Raw genomic sequence first — 15,918 nt, forward strand, 5'->3', positions numbered from 1 at the left:
CATCACGCTCCTCTCCACCGTGCTCTGTCCACTCAGACTGGGGAAAAAGCCTCTTTTCCAGCAGTCACTGGTAGCCGCACAGGACTGGGCAGGCTGTGCTGGAGGGACCAGGGGGCTCGGTTTGCAGCTTTGGGTTGCTCTGCTTCCTCACAGCCTTCCCTGCCGCCTGTGCTGCAGATGAATAAAGATTTTCCAGGGCTGTCAGTACTGCGTATTTCACCAGCATTCCCTTCACTTTAAGTCCAAAACGTGCTAAAAATACGCTGGCTTGGCATCCAGGTCTTGATTCAAGTGGTAACAGGATATTGGGCAGAGAAATCCTGGGGTGCTTTCACTGTGCAGCAGTGAGTTGCTGGCTCTTCCTCCTTCTCCTCCTCCTCCTGGCTGCTGCAGTGTTGTTACCCCTACTCTCAATCCCCTAAATTTCATATTCAGAGGTCACAGATTTCACATGGCATCGCTCCTCTTGGGCTGGTTGTTAGCGAGGTTCTGAACACTGAGGTGGCATCTCTTTCTCTGGGGTTGGGAGTACATTATTAGTAAAGTACTCGTTTTATTACTCCTGTGGTAATTTTGGGAGGGGGATGCCTGCAGGCAGGAGCTGGGATAAGTGAAGTCTGAAGTGCCACGGGAAGGCCACAAACTTCAAAAGGCCTCGTTAGTGCAGCAGCAGAGGGAGATGTGGATGTTTGTGCCTCATCCATGGATTTTGTTGTGCTGCTGCCGAGCCGTGTGGCTTTGATACCAGTGAAAACACAGTGAACCCCCTCTGGGAATGGGTCTTGAGATGAAGTGTTTTCTGCTCCCCCTCACTTTTGAAACACCCAGTTGATGTTCAGCCTTCAAGGCTGCTGAGCGAGTTTTTCATCCGCAGGCAGATTTTGCTGCCACATTCTCACTCGCTTTCCTAAAATAAAGAGGAAAAAAAATAAAAGAACCCTTGTGCTAATTTAATCTAGCCAGGCATCCTGCTGTCCTGCCTCATAATATCTCTCCAATCTGTCATTTCCAACAGACAGCGGTTTATTGGTTTGGCTATTTTTTTTTCTCCCCCTAGTCTTGAAATATCTCCCCTGCTTCCTCAAGTAGCCCAGAGCTCCCCCAGGGCTGTCCCAAGCTTCACCCTTGCTTTGGTGGGAGCCCTGGGTGAACACATCTCCATTCTCCAGGAAAAGCCCTACACCAACCTCAGAGAGATAAATGTGTCAAATAATCCCCATCTTATGTGCTGGTTCTGTCGGTGCTGGGTTGGTGGTTGGACTTAATGATCTTAAACGTCTTTTCCAACCTTAAAAATTTTATAATTCCAGAAGCCAGGGTGGGATCAAACTTCCCTGGGTTTTTCTAGATCCCTTTCCCAATCACCCGCCTGTGTGGCGCCAGAAAGGAGCATTTCCTTTGGCAATCAACACTCCATGAGCCCCTCAGGGCATTCCCCTTGAGGCACACGGGGCACCCCCTGAGCCCCTCATCCCCACAGTGCATTACCCAAACTTCTCACCTCACTTCAAACCCTTGAGGCATCCCTTGAGCCCCTCAGGGCATCCCCTCAGGGCACCCCTCGAGCTCCATGGGGCATTCTCTGAGCCCCTCAGGGCATCCCCTCAGACCCACAGCCCATCAGAGCCCCGTGCGACACCCCCTGGGCACCTCAGGGCACCTCAGCCCCAGGGGCAGCGTCCGAACCCCTCAGCCCCCCGGGACATCCCCTCAGCCCCCCGGGACATCCCCTCAGCCCCACGGGACATCCCCTCAGCCGCCCCCTGAGCCCCCTCAGGCCGTCCCCACCCCCGCCGGCGCGGCCCCTTTAAGAGCGCGGCCCCTTTAAGAGCTTGGCCCCGCCCCCCGCGGTCGCTGCCGGGGCCGCTGCTGACAACAAGATGGCGGCGGCGGCGGGTCCGGCGGGCGTTGAGAGCCGCGTGCTGGGCTACAGCCTGCACCGCTGGAGCAGCTTCTCCTCTACCTACCTGCCCGAGTGAGTGCCGAGCCCTGCGCCGCGCCTGCAGCGGGCTCCGGGCTCGGGTCTGGGGGTGGCCGGGCGGCCGGGCCTGTATGGGGCCTGCGCGGGCCCCGCGCTGAGGCCTGCGCGGGGAGGCCGCGGCGGGGGGCAGTGGGACCGGAGCTGTGTGTGAGCGGCGTTCTGTGTGTGAGAGGGCTCTGTGCAGCAGATTTTGGGGGGCTGTGTATGAGAGGGATCTCTACAGCAGGGTTTGGGGGGGTTGCGTTTGTGTACAGCGGCACTTGGTGTCTTTGTGGGCTGGAGTTGCTCAGCAGGATTGGAGGTTCAGGGACAGGGCATCATCACTTGGGGGTGTGTTTGGGAAAGTGGTTGATCAAGACTTTTGGGGGGAGTTGTGTTGGGTAGAGGGTCTGGGCTTGCAGGTTTAGAGTGGTGAGTTAAGTGGGGAGGGCCTGGAGGGTCAGGTTTAGGGGGTGTTTTAGCACGAGGCATGGGCAAAGGAAAGTTGCACTTAAGGAGTAGCAGCTGACCACAGATTTGGGGGAAGAACAGGTGCTGGTGGGGGAGAGGCTGGTCAGTTACTGGGTGAAACGAGGAGAAGGGTCAGTGTCCCTCCTTCCCTGCCCTGCCTATATCAGGTGCCTGTGGGTTCTGTGTTTTTTGGCAGCTGGACATCCTCTCCTGCCCCTGACCTCTGGAATGGTGGGCTGTGTCACCTGCTGTGTGTGGTTTTAGGGGAAAGGGGCGGCCTGCTGCCCTAATCGCGTGCCTTTAGCAGTTTGGGGGTTGGCAGAACCATTGGTTTGTGCTGCTGTACCTACCAACTGATCCCATCCCCAGTGGAAGAGTTGGCTGAAAGGCATCGGGCTGCAGCCTGTGGAATTCCGCTAGCTGCTGGCAGTCCAGTTTGGAGTGACCACAGCGTGGTTTAGGCGTGATGTCTTTGGTAGACGTTTTGGATAAGTCATCCTTTGTGCTGGAATTCGGGAGGACTGCTGGGATCACGGCACAGCTGGGTCATCATGGGCTGTAGAGACTCATCCGATCATCGATTGTGCTGCATGTACTGACCTTTGATTGATGTATCCTGATGTCACCCGCTATCAACAAGTGACAGTGTTGCCTTAATTGTTAATTATTAATATCCTCAATTATCTTCACTTTCCAAAATGAAGCAAACCTCTAAAAACGGGTTTTTAACTGAACTCCGAATTGTTTTGTTTTTCTGTATATTGTCTTTGTTAGATGTGAAGAACTGGTTTCTTTTGTAGTTGGTAGTCTTTGGTGATAATTAAGTCGTCCCTTTTACCTTTCCTGTTAAAATAGCTTGACTTTAGGGTGCTTCTTTCAGGTCTCTGATTGTCTTGTAGTTCTTTCTACTGGCATTTCTGGCTTTTGCAATCTTATTAAAATGTTGGTCCCTGAGCGGAAGGGTGACAGTCCATTATTGATCTCAGTGATGCGATATAGACACAGAGTATTGTCTTTCTCCTTGATATTCCTTTCCAAGGCTCCCATTAGTCCCTTTTGTTGCAGACCCGTGTCAGGAATTAATGTTCACGTGGCATCTGCAGTGCTGCCCAAAGTCCTTAATGCCTTTCCTGATACAATTCCCATTCCTGTAGCTGGGCTGGTATTTTACAGACGCGTGACCTTGCATTTGGCTGTTCTAAGATGTTGTTTAAAAGTGCTTGTCATCAGTGAAAACAATTTTATCTGCTTTTAAGCACTGTAATCCCAGCAGTGGGGTTGTTCTCTGGTGTGCTGACCTTGGTCTGAGGGATGCTGCTCCTAACGTGCTGTCTGCTGTGGAAGTTTTGGTTTTTGCTTGCTAACTTTTGATTCCCGTGGTCTGGGAGAGAGCTGGACTGCAGTCTGAATTGGAAAGGAGAGGCTTTGACCTGTGACTGGAGATCAGCCTCTCAAAAAGAGAAAGTTTAATAAGAAATATGTGGGAGGGTGGGTTATTTGGGATGGTCTGAAGATTGAAATCTTAAAAATGGCTGGGACAGGATCATAACACCCTGTGGGATGAACATGCACACAGAGCTAAAAGTTGTCTTAGTATTTAATGTGTAGAACAAAATGATGCTTGTCTGGAAGGACTCAATCTTAGAGGATGTTTTCCAACCTATATGATTCTATGACATTGGGAATTCTGGTAATACTGTAGTTTAAATAAGTTTGCTGGCATAACTAGAAAGAAACCACTTTAACCTTGAGGGAGAAAAGAGGCTCTGCCCTCATGTATGTAGGAACGAGTATACAACTTATTAAATCTTATTGCTTGTTGTTGGAAGTTGCAAAAGTGCTGGGGGAGGAGCAGCAGAGGAGCTTGTCAGTTAAGCATGATTTAAACACATGTCTTAAGTAGCTGTATGGTTTTAAATGTAAAACAAAGTTGTGGAATATAAAGCTTTCATCACTGCTGACCAAGGAAGAAATTAGATGTCTGGCGACATCTCACCTGCTTATGTGATGCCGCACTGACATTAAAACTTTTCAGAATACTGAAATCACCTGATAACCTCTCTTTTAATTAAGAAAACCTAAACAAAGCAAAACAAAAAGTGTTTTTCAAAGGCCTTTCTGGTCATGCTCTAGTTGAGGATCTATTGAAAAACACCCCTTTTCTTTCAGTGACAAGAGAAGCTTCCTCTGCTGAATGTCAGTGTCTTTCCTCTTGCATTTGGTGGTGGTACTGGAGGATTAGTTAGTGCTGAATCCAGTTTCTTGCAATTTTACCAGTGCTGCAGCTACCTGCATGTTTGCAAGGACCTTTCCAGACATTAAGTGAGGATAGTCTTTTTCGTGTCTGCCAAGGAATAGTTCTATTTTTCAAACCACTGGAGTTGTTGTCTCTTGGTTTGTATCTACCAGCAAGAAGACTGACTTGGATATTTATTTTAGAAACTCTGTGGGTAGAAGTCAAAGTATTGGTCTGGTAATAGTGGCTGGCTCAGTCTGTGTTGTAGGGGAGGTTGTGCCTTTGGGAAGAGAATTGATCCAAGAGGAAATTTGGTGTTGAAACATCTGGTGTTCCCAGAGATGCTCTGCCTGTGCAGAGGCACTGGTGCATTGAGAGGCTTCAGCTTGTCCAACTTGGAAAGTGACCAACCCAACCCATCGCCTGAGACTGCTCTGTTAGATCCTTTCCGTGCCTCTCCAAGGTTCCTCCCCAAAGGAATGGGGCCTCAGGGGAGGCTCTCTGATACCTGGGACTGGCTTAGGGATTGTCCCACCACCGGCAGTCACTTCACACCAGTGACACAAAGGAATGCTGGTGTCTTTTGACATGCACAGAGACAGGGAGATGGACTTTATTCCCCTCCCTCCTCTGCCCTCCTGTAGGAAGCGATGAGCTCAGTCAGTTTCTTTGGACAAGGAGGGAATAAACAGTTTATAGAAGGTAATGCAGGCCTTGCTCCAACTTGGGGTTTTTTTGGTAGGAAATAGAACCAGAAGCTGTTGCTCTACACTGAGAGAAGCACTTCATGTCCTGACTTTTTTAGTGGCCTGTTTTTACACCTGCTCCAGTTTGAACTTCCTCCTGAACTGAATCAGAGGTGAAGTGCTGTGCTCTGTGCGATGGCAGCCGTGTACCCTTTTTTATTGCCAGATTGCTGTATCCTGGGGCCGTGGGTTCTAGAGGCTGCCTCAGCCTCGTGGCTGATGGTATTTTTTATTTGGGAATGCACTCAGGTCCTTCTGTCACTGTTTATACGGCTGAAATCCCACTTCAGAGAGTAACAAGAGCTTTTTGCTTTGTTACTCTATTCGCATACCTTTGTGGGGAAGGTTCATCCTGTTTCTGTTGCTCAAATTTTCAGTCCTTCAAGTTTTCCTGTATGGAAGCTGTGTAGAGGATCAGTATATTTCCTATGTTTGACTTCAGGATTTTTAGTTAGTATTTTGTTTATTTCTTGTGCTACGGTCTTTATTAAGAATATAAATTAAGATGGTTTCTTAGCTGATAATTAAATGCCATTAACAACCTCTTAGGTGGTGTCACTTTTTCACTGCAACTCACTTTTACCTGTTTCACAGTCAACTTCAGTTGTTCAGAGAATTCCAGTCTTCTCCAGTTTGATGCTTTGAGCAGTGTCATATGCTGAAGTCTGAATAACTCTGTTGTGCCTTTCCTAGGAAGTGTCCTGGAGTAGGGAAAGATCCAGTTGGTTTGTTAAAATACATTTGAAATAATATTTTCATTGGTTTTCTGTATTTCCATCAAACCAAGGGAACTAAACTTAGTGAAAGATACTTTGATGTAAAATACGAGTGACTCATAGGCTTTTAAAGTGAGAATGCAAATTTTTTTTTGCTTTCTAGTTATGAGAATGTAACAGCAAGTTCCTGGCCAGACTAAAATGTACTGCTGTAGTGTGGTCTACTCTGAAAGAAGTGTACTCTTTAATGTTTTCAAATCTTCCAAACCTTAGTAAGAAGGTGAAGAGAACACATGTAGCAAACTCTTTAGGGTAAAATCTATAAGGATTAGAAACAACAGATCTAAACAAACAAAAACAAACAAAAAAACCCCAGGTGGAAAATAACCTGAAGTCCAGCTTCTGTGCTCACTGAGATTTTTTTAACAGGAAAAAACATATGTTTCTGGCCAGTGAAACGTGATTCTCGGTTTCTCCCCCAACCACATGAAACTGATGACTCAGATCTGTACCTTAGAGGTTCATAAATCTCCTTATAGATACATCCAGGTCTTGAAGAGTCTCATGTTCAAGCTGAGATCAGTCATGACTAATGAAAAGGTTTATTTTTAATATTATGTTCCCTGAGCCCAAGCTCTGTTCCCTTTACGAGGTGAGGATGTCTTCTCCTGACATCTCAGCAGTTTAAAGCCATCTAAACCAGACCCAAATGGTGGAAGAGTTGTAGAACTGTGACTTTGGAGGTTTTTTTGCACCAATAATAAGTGTTAATATATTTTTTCAGCTTAAGTTGTCAGCATTTCTAGCTTTACTTCAGTATTTTGACATAGCAAATTCACTTTCCTTTTTGTAACTGCTTTGCTTTTAGACATGGGAAGGTGAGCAGGCACAGGGGCTGGCTCTGTAACTGCTGATGACTTTTAATATTGATCAATTCTTCCAACATTTATTAAAATGAGCAGGGGATGCAAATGCTGGCTAACCAGTGAGCTCCCCCACTCCTTTCCTCTCAGCCAAACCCTGTGTATAGAAATGTTCTCAGTTCTGCTTTTCATCCTTTCCAGTGGCCAGTGGAAAATATTTTTTCCCCCTCTGCTTGTTTGTGTGGATTTTCTGGATGTTTCTAGACAGCCTCATGTTCTGACAGGCATTTTCCCTCTTGTTTGCATCACTTCTGTAGCCTAGGATTTTTCTGTGAAAGCTGAAATTCAGTACTTAAAAACCAAAATATTTCTGTAGAAAATAAAGTTGCCTACAGACTGAATACATAACCTTTAGGTGCCTCTTTGGTGTCTGATAAAGTTAATTAGTGAGAAAGAAAAATGTCAGAGGTAGAGGGAGTGAAAAAAAAATCACAAAATTATGAAGTTATAAGGAGTTATGAGTTATGGTACTCTTGCTCCCCAGGTAAAAGCACAAGTGCTGTAGTATCAGGAGAAATCTCTTTAGGCTCCAGTTAAAATATAGACATTATTTAAGAGATTAGACAGGTTTATTCACTGGCAGGTGAAATGCTAATTGCTCGGGTTCCCTGGTGTGCCCAACCTGGCAGAACCTGTAGTGCTCTGATGTTCAGCCTTTTCTGGGATGGCGTTTTACAGGAACATTAAGAATGTAAAATTTTCATGGGAGGTGTTAACATCATCAGATGGTGGATCATTTGCTGTGTATGTGACCGGATAGCCTATGAGTCTAATAAAAGTTTTCCGGCTCTTAATTACTAATTACTGGTTTAAAGACTAACCAGTTTTTGAAACAGAGTTTTCCTTGGGATAGATGTTGTTCCTCAGGCGTCACGTACAGTCTGCTTGTTTGTTTTTTTTTTTTATTTTCATGGCAAAGAATAGGGTTTTTAAATGTGTACATTCATTATGTTTTTATCAGATTGTTGGTAGAACGGTCAGGTTTATCACCACCATCGACTTTGTAATCTGATTCCTGATTTTTTGCTGAGGTTAAGTGGTGTGGGTAGCACTGATTCCATGACTTACACAGATGGTGACTTGTTCCAAAGCAAGCCAGTGCTTGACTTTAATTGCATATTGATATAAACTTGTAAACCCAAATGTAATTTTGCTTTTTTTGCCTGTTGAATTTTGTGAGAAGAATGAACTGTAAGTTAACTGGATCTGAATTCCATAATACACTGGTTACTGGAAGGGGAGGAGGGAGCACTGAAGAATGTAGAGTGGTTTGTTGCTTTAGGTAGTTGCTATTTCAGTCATTACTTGCAACTCGGTGCGCATAATCCTTGAGAAATTATTTCCTGGATCAATTTAAATCAAGGAACACAACCATCTATTTAAGTTGAGGACAGCAGCCTGCATGTCTGAATTTAAACTGCAGAACCAGACTGGCTGATAGCACTTGCTCTTCCTCTGCTGGCACCCTTTGTTCCTGGAAAAGGACAGGATCTTCATCACAGAGAAAAATTGTGCTCTGGTCAATTTGAATTTGGTGGTGTTTTCCTTGTTCTTCCCTTGCCTTTCCTCCTGAGACTGGCTGAGTTCATAATGTCATGCTCAAGCTCTGGGAAGGTGCCTGAAAAAACATTTAAACTCTGTTTGGGACATGACCTGTATTTTTCTGGAATCCTTTTCTGTTTAAGCAGCATTTGGCTCTTATGGTAATTATATTTAAACAGCAATTTCCTAGCCTGTTCTGCACTTGAAAGTTTTATTAGTAAAGAGATGCTCTTAGCGCAGAGTGTTAAAATTGGAGGTAAAAATTTGGGTTAGGTAAATTGACCCATGAATAAGGAATTGGTGAATGAGTTCCCACTCCACTCTTATGTAACAGTGTACAATTGCTAGCTTTCAATTTTGTCTCCTAAAAATCCTGGTTTCTGCTACAGGGTTTGGAAGCTGCCAAATATGGAAGTAATTTTGGCCTGGGAATGGCTGTATCCTTTAGCGTGAATTATGTATATTGATCGAAAATAAGGAATTATTCCCTAATGTAACTCCAGGGTCAAATGTTTGACCTGTGCTACGTTTCTCCAAATAACCAGCACTTTACAGGCTGATATTTCCTCATTTTCCCAGATCAGTATTTTGTCTTCTGCATTCCCTGAGTTGCACTGTCAGTGAAAGAAGCTTGATTTTGAAAGGAGTGCTGTGAAAGTTGTCCCGCCTGGGACCAGGAGGCATTTTCCATAGAGTTTTGGTGGAAAAATCTCCAAACCTGACATCAGTTTGGGCATGAGGGCGCTTCAGTCTGTTTTACTGAACATTGTCTGCGTTGAATTCTTTTACAGGCATCAGTTTTTTGGGTGAACTTCTACTGGGTGTGAGGTTACGGTGCTGATGACTATTAAAGATGTGTTTATGGCTTACATTAGCAATGTATATCTTCACATGTAATCACTCCGTCTGGTTTTGTGGCTTCCCCTGAGTGGAATTATTACAGATACTGTGGAATATAAGAGCATCCTTGCACTGCTGTGAAATCGGGGAAGGCCTTAATCTACTTCCTGGCCTTCGTTAAATTTTTCCATATGTGCATTAGTCAAACAAAAATACTCTACTGAGGTTGTGATGCTTCCAAAATGCAGCACAGGGGATTTACATAGATGTGTGTTAGACATTGCTTTCCTCTAATCTACTTAAAAAGGGTCTGTCCCGTCCTAAGAAGATGCTTTTGAAAATGAGAAGTGAGCAGTGCTGAAGTGGGCTGCTCCACCAGAACTGTGGAAAATTTGGAAAGTCAAAGTTCAGTGACTTTTCTGGTGATTGCTGGCAGTAGAAATCCCCATGTTCACATAAGACCCAAACTATTTTCAAGCTAGATATGAGATTTTCTCAAAATGAAAACTGAACTTTGTTATCCAGTGGTTGTGGGTGGTGATGTTTTAAACTCTGGAAGATTTTACTCCAGTATTTTATCTATTGGCTACAAATTCAGTGAACTGAAGAGTTTAATCTGTTCATCTTTTTCCTTGAGTGTTGAAAGGCAGAATGCCTGCTGTTCTTCGTCTTTTTATTAAGCCAGGGATTTATTTCTACTCAGGGAGTCTTCTGGTATCTTACCTAGGCTTAGTTAAAAGGCTGGAATTCAAATATCCTTGTGTCCTCAAATATCCTTGTCTTGGACATGTACAAAAGGACAGAGTAAGAAATGAGCAAAAGAAACTATTTCAGATGATCTCATAGTCATTGAGTTCACTAATATCACTGGCATTTTATTTTCTTACAAAAAAGCAGATAGACATGAATTAAAGTACATAGAAAAGATCTATTTTAGTAATCTAACAATTCTTAAATTTAAACCCAAAGTTAGGTAGGTAACAAACCTTGCAGGGAGGTAACAAACCTTGGTAATTTTTCAAGCTTAGAAGATTCTCAGCATCACTTAGCAATGAAATTGCATCTGAGCTATAATCCCTAAATGTTGGGACAATTAGGCTGGTAATCATCTGTGATGCATGGAGTTACTCTGGGTACCAACATAAGTAAATAAACCTGACTTTATTTTTTCTCCTGTTTGTTTTTCCTCTGTGCTAATACTGATATTCCCAGCCTGGAGCTGGGAGCTCTTGCCGCCAAGGATTTGAATCTCAGTGATACAGTCAAAAGTTTAATCCGTGATTTAGGGTCGTTGAGTGTCACTGGAATAGCAGTTATTTACCAAGCTCTGATAACTTGGAAATGGCCTCAGGTTGTGCCAGGGGAGGGTTAGATTGGATATCAGGAAGGGGTTCTTCACCAAAGGGGTTGTCCAGCCCTGGCATAGGCTGCCCAGAGCAGTGGTAGAGTCACCGTTCCTGGAGGGATTTTAAAGACATGTGGCGCTTGGGGACGTGGTTTAGTGGTGGCCTTGTCAGTGCTGGTTTAATTGTTGGACTTGGTGATCTTAGGGCTTTCCCAACCCCAAGTGATTCTATAATTTCCTGCACTACGTTGCTCTTTTAGTCACTATCGATACTATTTATTTCCCATTGTGTCTTGAGGAAGAACTGATGAATCCAAAAGATCTTGTTTAAAAAAGTCTTAACTAGATGAGGGGAGTGAAAAAAAAAAAACAACTTCCTAAATTGCCTTACTGGAAATGTCTGCGACAGGGTCATTTAGCATTTAAGAAGCAGTTTGGTTGGTCTGGCAGTGATGATAGGCAGCTTAAAAAACAAAAGTAAACTTTTAATTGAAAAAAATTGTGAAACTGATTTTAATTGGGCTGTTTCTAGGCCAGAGCTAAGTAATGCCGTGTTTATTGTCCAGTATAGTCAGCTGTGATCTGATGAATATATTTCTGTAAGGTGATTCCTAAATTCTTCAGTTTATTTTTGTTATGCTGTACTTACTAAGCTATTTTATTTTTGATAGAAATAGGTTTATAATATACTGGATGATAGTGTGAGGCTGCTGAGGAGCTGAAACAAAATTGAGCAGAAAGCTAGCCAATCTCGTGACATTATAATATTTAAAACTGTGCACTTCTGTACATGTTTTACTCGAACTTTGTTTTGCTTTGCAAGAGGTTAAGAAATCCTGTGTTGTAAAAAAGCAACCCCAAAACCTCCCACTTTTTTCCTAAATGAACCTGCATAATAACTTCACAATAACTTCGCGTTTTTACTGTGTTTCAACCAAGATGTTGTCACGTCTTTACATCCTTCTGCCACTCTAAGCAGAGAACTCTTCCAGTGGGAAGGAGAGAAACTGTAGCAGAACCTAAAAAGTGTTTTTTGACCTGCTTTAGGGGACAGCCATAGGTACATGCAGGTTTTCAAACATTGCGGCCAGGTGGTTTGAAACCAGCATGAGTTGTAGTGAGTTATGCGAGTTGCAGGAGGAAAAAAAAAAAACCTATAGTTCTTTCCAGATCCTTTGGGTTTTTTGGTGGTAAGTCATTTTTTTCCCCCTGTTTTTCTTGGTTAAGACTGTGTGTACATTCCAGTGTCTAGGCTGGGCAGGATTATCTCCGTGGATGCTTTCTGCTGGCTGCTGTGAGGGTTCCACATGTTTGGAATAGTTTGATCCACCACGTCTTACAGTGGACTTAGTGGAAATTCTACTCCGTATATTCCAGGTTGCTGTATTCTTCCCAATCTCTTTTGGGATGGTTGTAGGAAAAACTGAAAGAATCATCACGTGGACAACCCTGGAGCAAGTACTTAGTCCATTTCCAGCCAGCCTGTGTTTTCCTAGCACTCCAAGTGCCTTTTTGCAGTGTAATGGCCTGGTAGCTCCGTGGTTTTCTAGAAGAGAGCCTGAGTTCCAATTCCTCTTAGTAAAGCCTGTGCCCTTTCCTGCACAGCTGCTCTCTGAAGAGCTATGTGAATGTGCCAGGCAAAGTGAGAGTTTGGGATTTGTTTATTCTTAAAGGCTTGTTCCTAAAGTCATGGATTTCTCTAATAGCAGCTCCATGAAAATATTTAGGTTAGATGCAAATTATAGCAGCCTTAAAACTAATTTGCAGTGTATTCTGCAAAGTCATCTTATTTCTCGCTTCCCCATTGGAGCAAGGGAAAACTCTCCCTTAGTGATTATTGTGTCTGAACCCACAGAGCTTCTTGCACAGAGAAGTCCCCAGGCATGGGGACATCTCTGTCATTCCAGCAGAGATCAGCCAACAGTTGGCACAAAGGATATGACGGTTTCTGGGCTGGTAAAAGGAAAAATTATCTCCTTCCAGCAGTTGCAAGACCCATGTCTGCCTGGGTAATAAAAAGAAACTTGCACCGTGCTCTGCCAAGAGCTTTCTGCGTGGAACTGTCTACCTTTTAGCGATGGGAATGCTTACAGAAAGGCTTAGCTGCTGATAGCTCTTCAGGCAGCCAGGTTAGGAAATGAGGCACACCAGGGCTGCCTCTGGCATTGCTTGTGGGGTTAATAAAATGGCCCCTTCTGCTTTGCTTCTCATAGCAGAGGCGCCACATCATCTCATCTTTTTAGTAGTTTCTTTCCGGTGGGAAGGGGGGATTGGGAGTTCACTCCAGTGTGAACCCCTTGTCCGGATCCAGCTGCTCATCTTTTAGTCTCAGTTTGTGCTGGCACTGGTGTGAGCTGAACTGGAGAACTGATCTGATGAAAGAAGTTATTTATGCAAATCTTTATTATAGCTGCTGGTGCATGGAGGGGGAGGATCCTTTGCGAGTGCGTGGGGTGGTCCCTTTGGCAGTGTTGTAGATTCGTGCTAGGCTGGATCTTGTATCCGCAGCTGATGATAAGAAGTTATCTCAAACCACGTTTAATGGCTTGCTTTTTTCACAGGAGAAACTTGTGTAAAACCATTGGTACTTGTGGTAGCTCGAGGGCTTACAAATACCTTTTTTTTTTTTTTTTGTAATGTGTTGTGCAAATTACATAGGAAGTCGTTGCGTTAGTGGAATTTTCACTTCTAAAGTTTCTCAGATTTTAATCTAGGTGTCATATCTGCAAAGTCTCCCTCCGGGTACTGTGCAGGAGTTTTGTGATGTCCAGAAAAAGGGCTTTACACGGAAAAAGGCATCTGCTGTTAGGACATGCATTTGTTTGTTTCTTGTTGCCTCACGGCTGCTGCAGTGCTTGAATTCCTCCAAGTCCATAAATTTTCCTAAACTGTTACGGTAAATTGCCTTTGTACACATGGACTTCTGTCTTTAATGTTTGTTTAATTTTAATAAATTAATAACCCATTTATTTTAAACATTTCTAACTCCATTGATACAGCTTTCTTTCTTTCACATTTCTTTTTAGCCTGTATTTTTTGTGAGCTGCCTGTCCCTTTTCTCTCTCTCTCTGCAAAAGAATTTTTATCTTGTCTAGCTGTACTGATTGAGATCTTCCTTGGTTGTGGCAAACTGATCTTTGACCTGGAGAAGCAAACAAATCTACTTCTAAAAATATGATATTTGGGATCTGTCCCAGGTATAAAATGCCTCTTTCCAGCTGGGCAATATCTGACCATGCGGCAGTGCCAATTCCTGCAAGTGTTGCTCAGCATTTGAAGAGTTTGTTGTCTAATGTTTAAACAAATGTAATGGAATCATAAATAAAATTTATTCCATATGGTAACTTGTCTTCTTTTGTTCCAGGATTAGGATAAAGTTCCATAAAAGAGAAAAGCCATATAGCATTATCTAGTTTTATCTGCCTTTGCATCCCTAAAGTATTTAATATAAAATACATATCTTTAAGTTTAACATTTTTTTCTCTCCAGATGCTGAAAGGTATTAAGAATTTATTAAATACCACGTCTTGCCTGTGGCATGGTACAGGAGATTGCAGGTGTGATTCTTCTCAGAAGCAAGTGTCTTGCGGTTTCTAATGGTGACTTAGCCTTCAGACTGGCAGCTTTTATTAGAAATCTGTATCTCAGTTCCCAAATTGTTCCCTTTGCTTAGGTTGGTTTGTTTTGTCCCAATTGTGATTAAAAGACAGAGCCAGGTTTTCTTTTGGAGTTGAGCCTCTTTGCACTGCAAATGATGTTCTTAGCTGGATGTTGAATTTTGTAGAGCCATGTTCTTTATGTTTGATGGGGTTGGAGTGGGGGGCAGTGCTGTTCTGTCGTGTTTTCCCAAGTGGGGATGGGTCAATAAAGCAGCCACAGACCTGGATTGGCGCTGGCATCACTGTGTTAATAAACGCTGTGTTATGATGGGAATCAGCTAAAGGGAGGGGAAAGCTCAGTTTTATTCCTGCACTGTGTGAAAATCCGGAGGTGTTCTCTAAGCCTTTGGATAGACACAGCCAGTTGGCCAGCTCTCGAAAGTGTTCAGATTTAAGAGGCCACCCTGGTCTGGCTCCTGGCTGTGTCCCTTGTCTCATCGTGGGACTGCTTGGATACTGTTGCTACTGCGGTGATTTTGGGCTGCCCGGTGTGGAAGGAGCCAGCTAATTTCTGTCTGTTAATGCTCAACCTCTGACTTAACCTCCTTCCCTTTGGTGCTTTCATTGGAGTGCTTTTTCCTCCAGCCCTTTGTAGTAATCCAGATGCTCATGTTCTTTTCCTCCTACACAGCAGATGGAGATGGCATAAGCCTTTTGATGACTGCTTCCTTCTTTTTACATAAGTTTTATGAGCTGACGAGTTCGTTAGTTGGATGTGGTAGAGCTCGCAAGCACTGTCCAGCAGGTGGTGCATTGTCACCTTGCCAGTAATTACATATTTTAGGGATTTTTAGGGGTCTTTTTTTAGTTTAATCTGGGACGTGAGCTTTACTGCGTGGTTATAGGAGAGAAAGCAGATGTGTCATGTAACTGTCATGATGAATCTGTTTAATTTTAGCCAAAAAAACCCCTATTTTGAATTTGTTAAATACCGAAGTATTGTGCTATTTCAAAATGAAGAAAGCAACTCAATTTTGCTGGTTGAAGAGCTGAACTTCTGCTTTCTTGTGTGTTGTTCTGGGCTTGTAGCTCATGAAAAATACTTGTCAAAATTTGTCATGACTCAGGTGGTCATTTTTCCATGCTTTGGGAAAGCTTAAGTAGGTTAGCAGCCCTCTCTCTCCATTCCAGTATTGCCTATCTACTAAAGGAGTTTTTGACTTATTAACCCTCCTGCTCATCATTTTAACCTTATTGAAAAGTTCTTACCCCACTGAGGTGAATAAGCCCATTTTTTCCACTTCATTACAGACTTAGGCCTGTGTAAATTCATCTGTTTTACATTTATTTCACAATTTGGCTTTTTTTTTGTTTCGCAACTTGGAGCTCCGTTTCACAACCACAAAGCTCGAGGGCGTATTTTGATGGGTCCTGTAAAATGGCAATGTAGAAAATCTTTATTAAAGAAGGTGGAGAACCCGAGTCTGTACCTAATGATTTAGGTAGTTGCATGAGAATGTTACTGATCTGAATCTACAAC

General features: G+C 43.5%; 1 protein-coding gene across 2 annotated transcripts in view; it reads left to right on the forward strand.

The window, feature by feature from the left end:
• Positions 1–1,850: 1,850 nt before the first annotated feature.
• MKLN1 (muskelin 1) overlaps positions 1,851–15,918 on the forward strand; it is a 102,522-nt gene continuing 88,454 nt past the window's right edge. The window contains exon 1 of one of the 2 annotated variants that reach the window (XM_032105500.1): positions 1,851–1,975. In XM_032105500.1, the coding sequence (XP_031961391.1) occupies positions 1,881–1,975 (95 nt within the window). In that variant the 5' untranslated portion in view covers positions 1,851–1,880. The remainder of the gene's footprint in view (positions 1,976–15,918) is intronic. The other variant, XM_032105501.1, reaches the window with a different exon arrangement.

This window comes from Corvus moneduloides, chromosome 4 (genome assembly GCF_009650955.1).
Source record: "Corvus moneduloides isolate bCorMon1 chromosome 4, bCorMon1.pri, whole genome shotgun sequence".
NCBI classification, from domain to species: domain Eukaryota; kingdom Metazoa; phylum Chordata; class Aves; order Passeriformes; family Corvidae; genus Corvus; species Corvus moneduloides.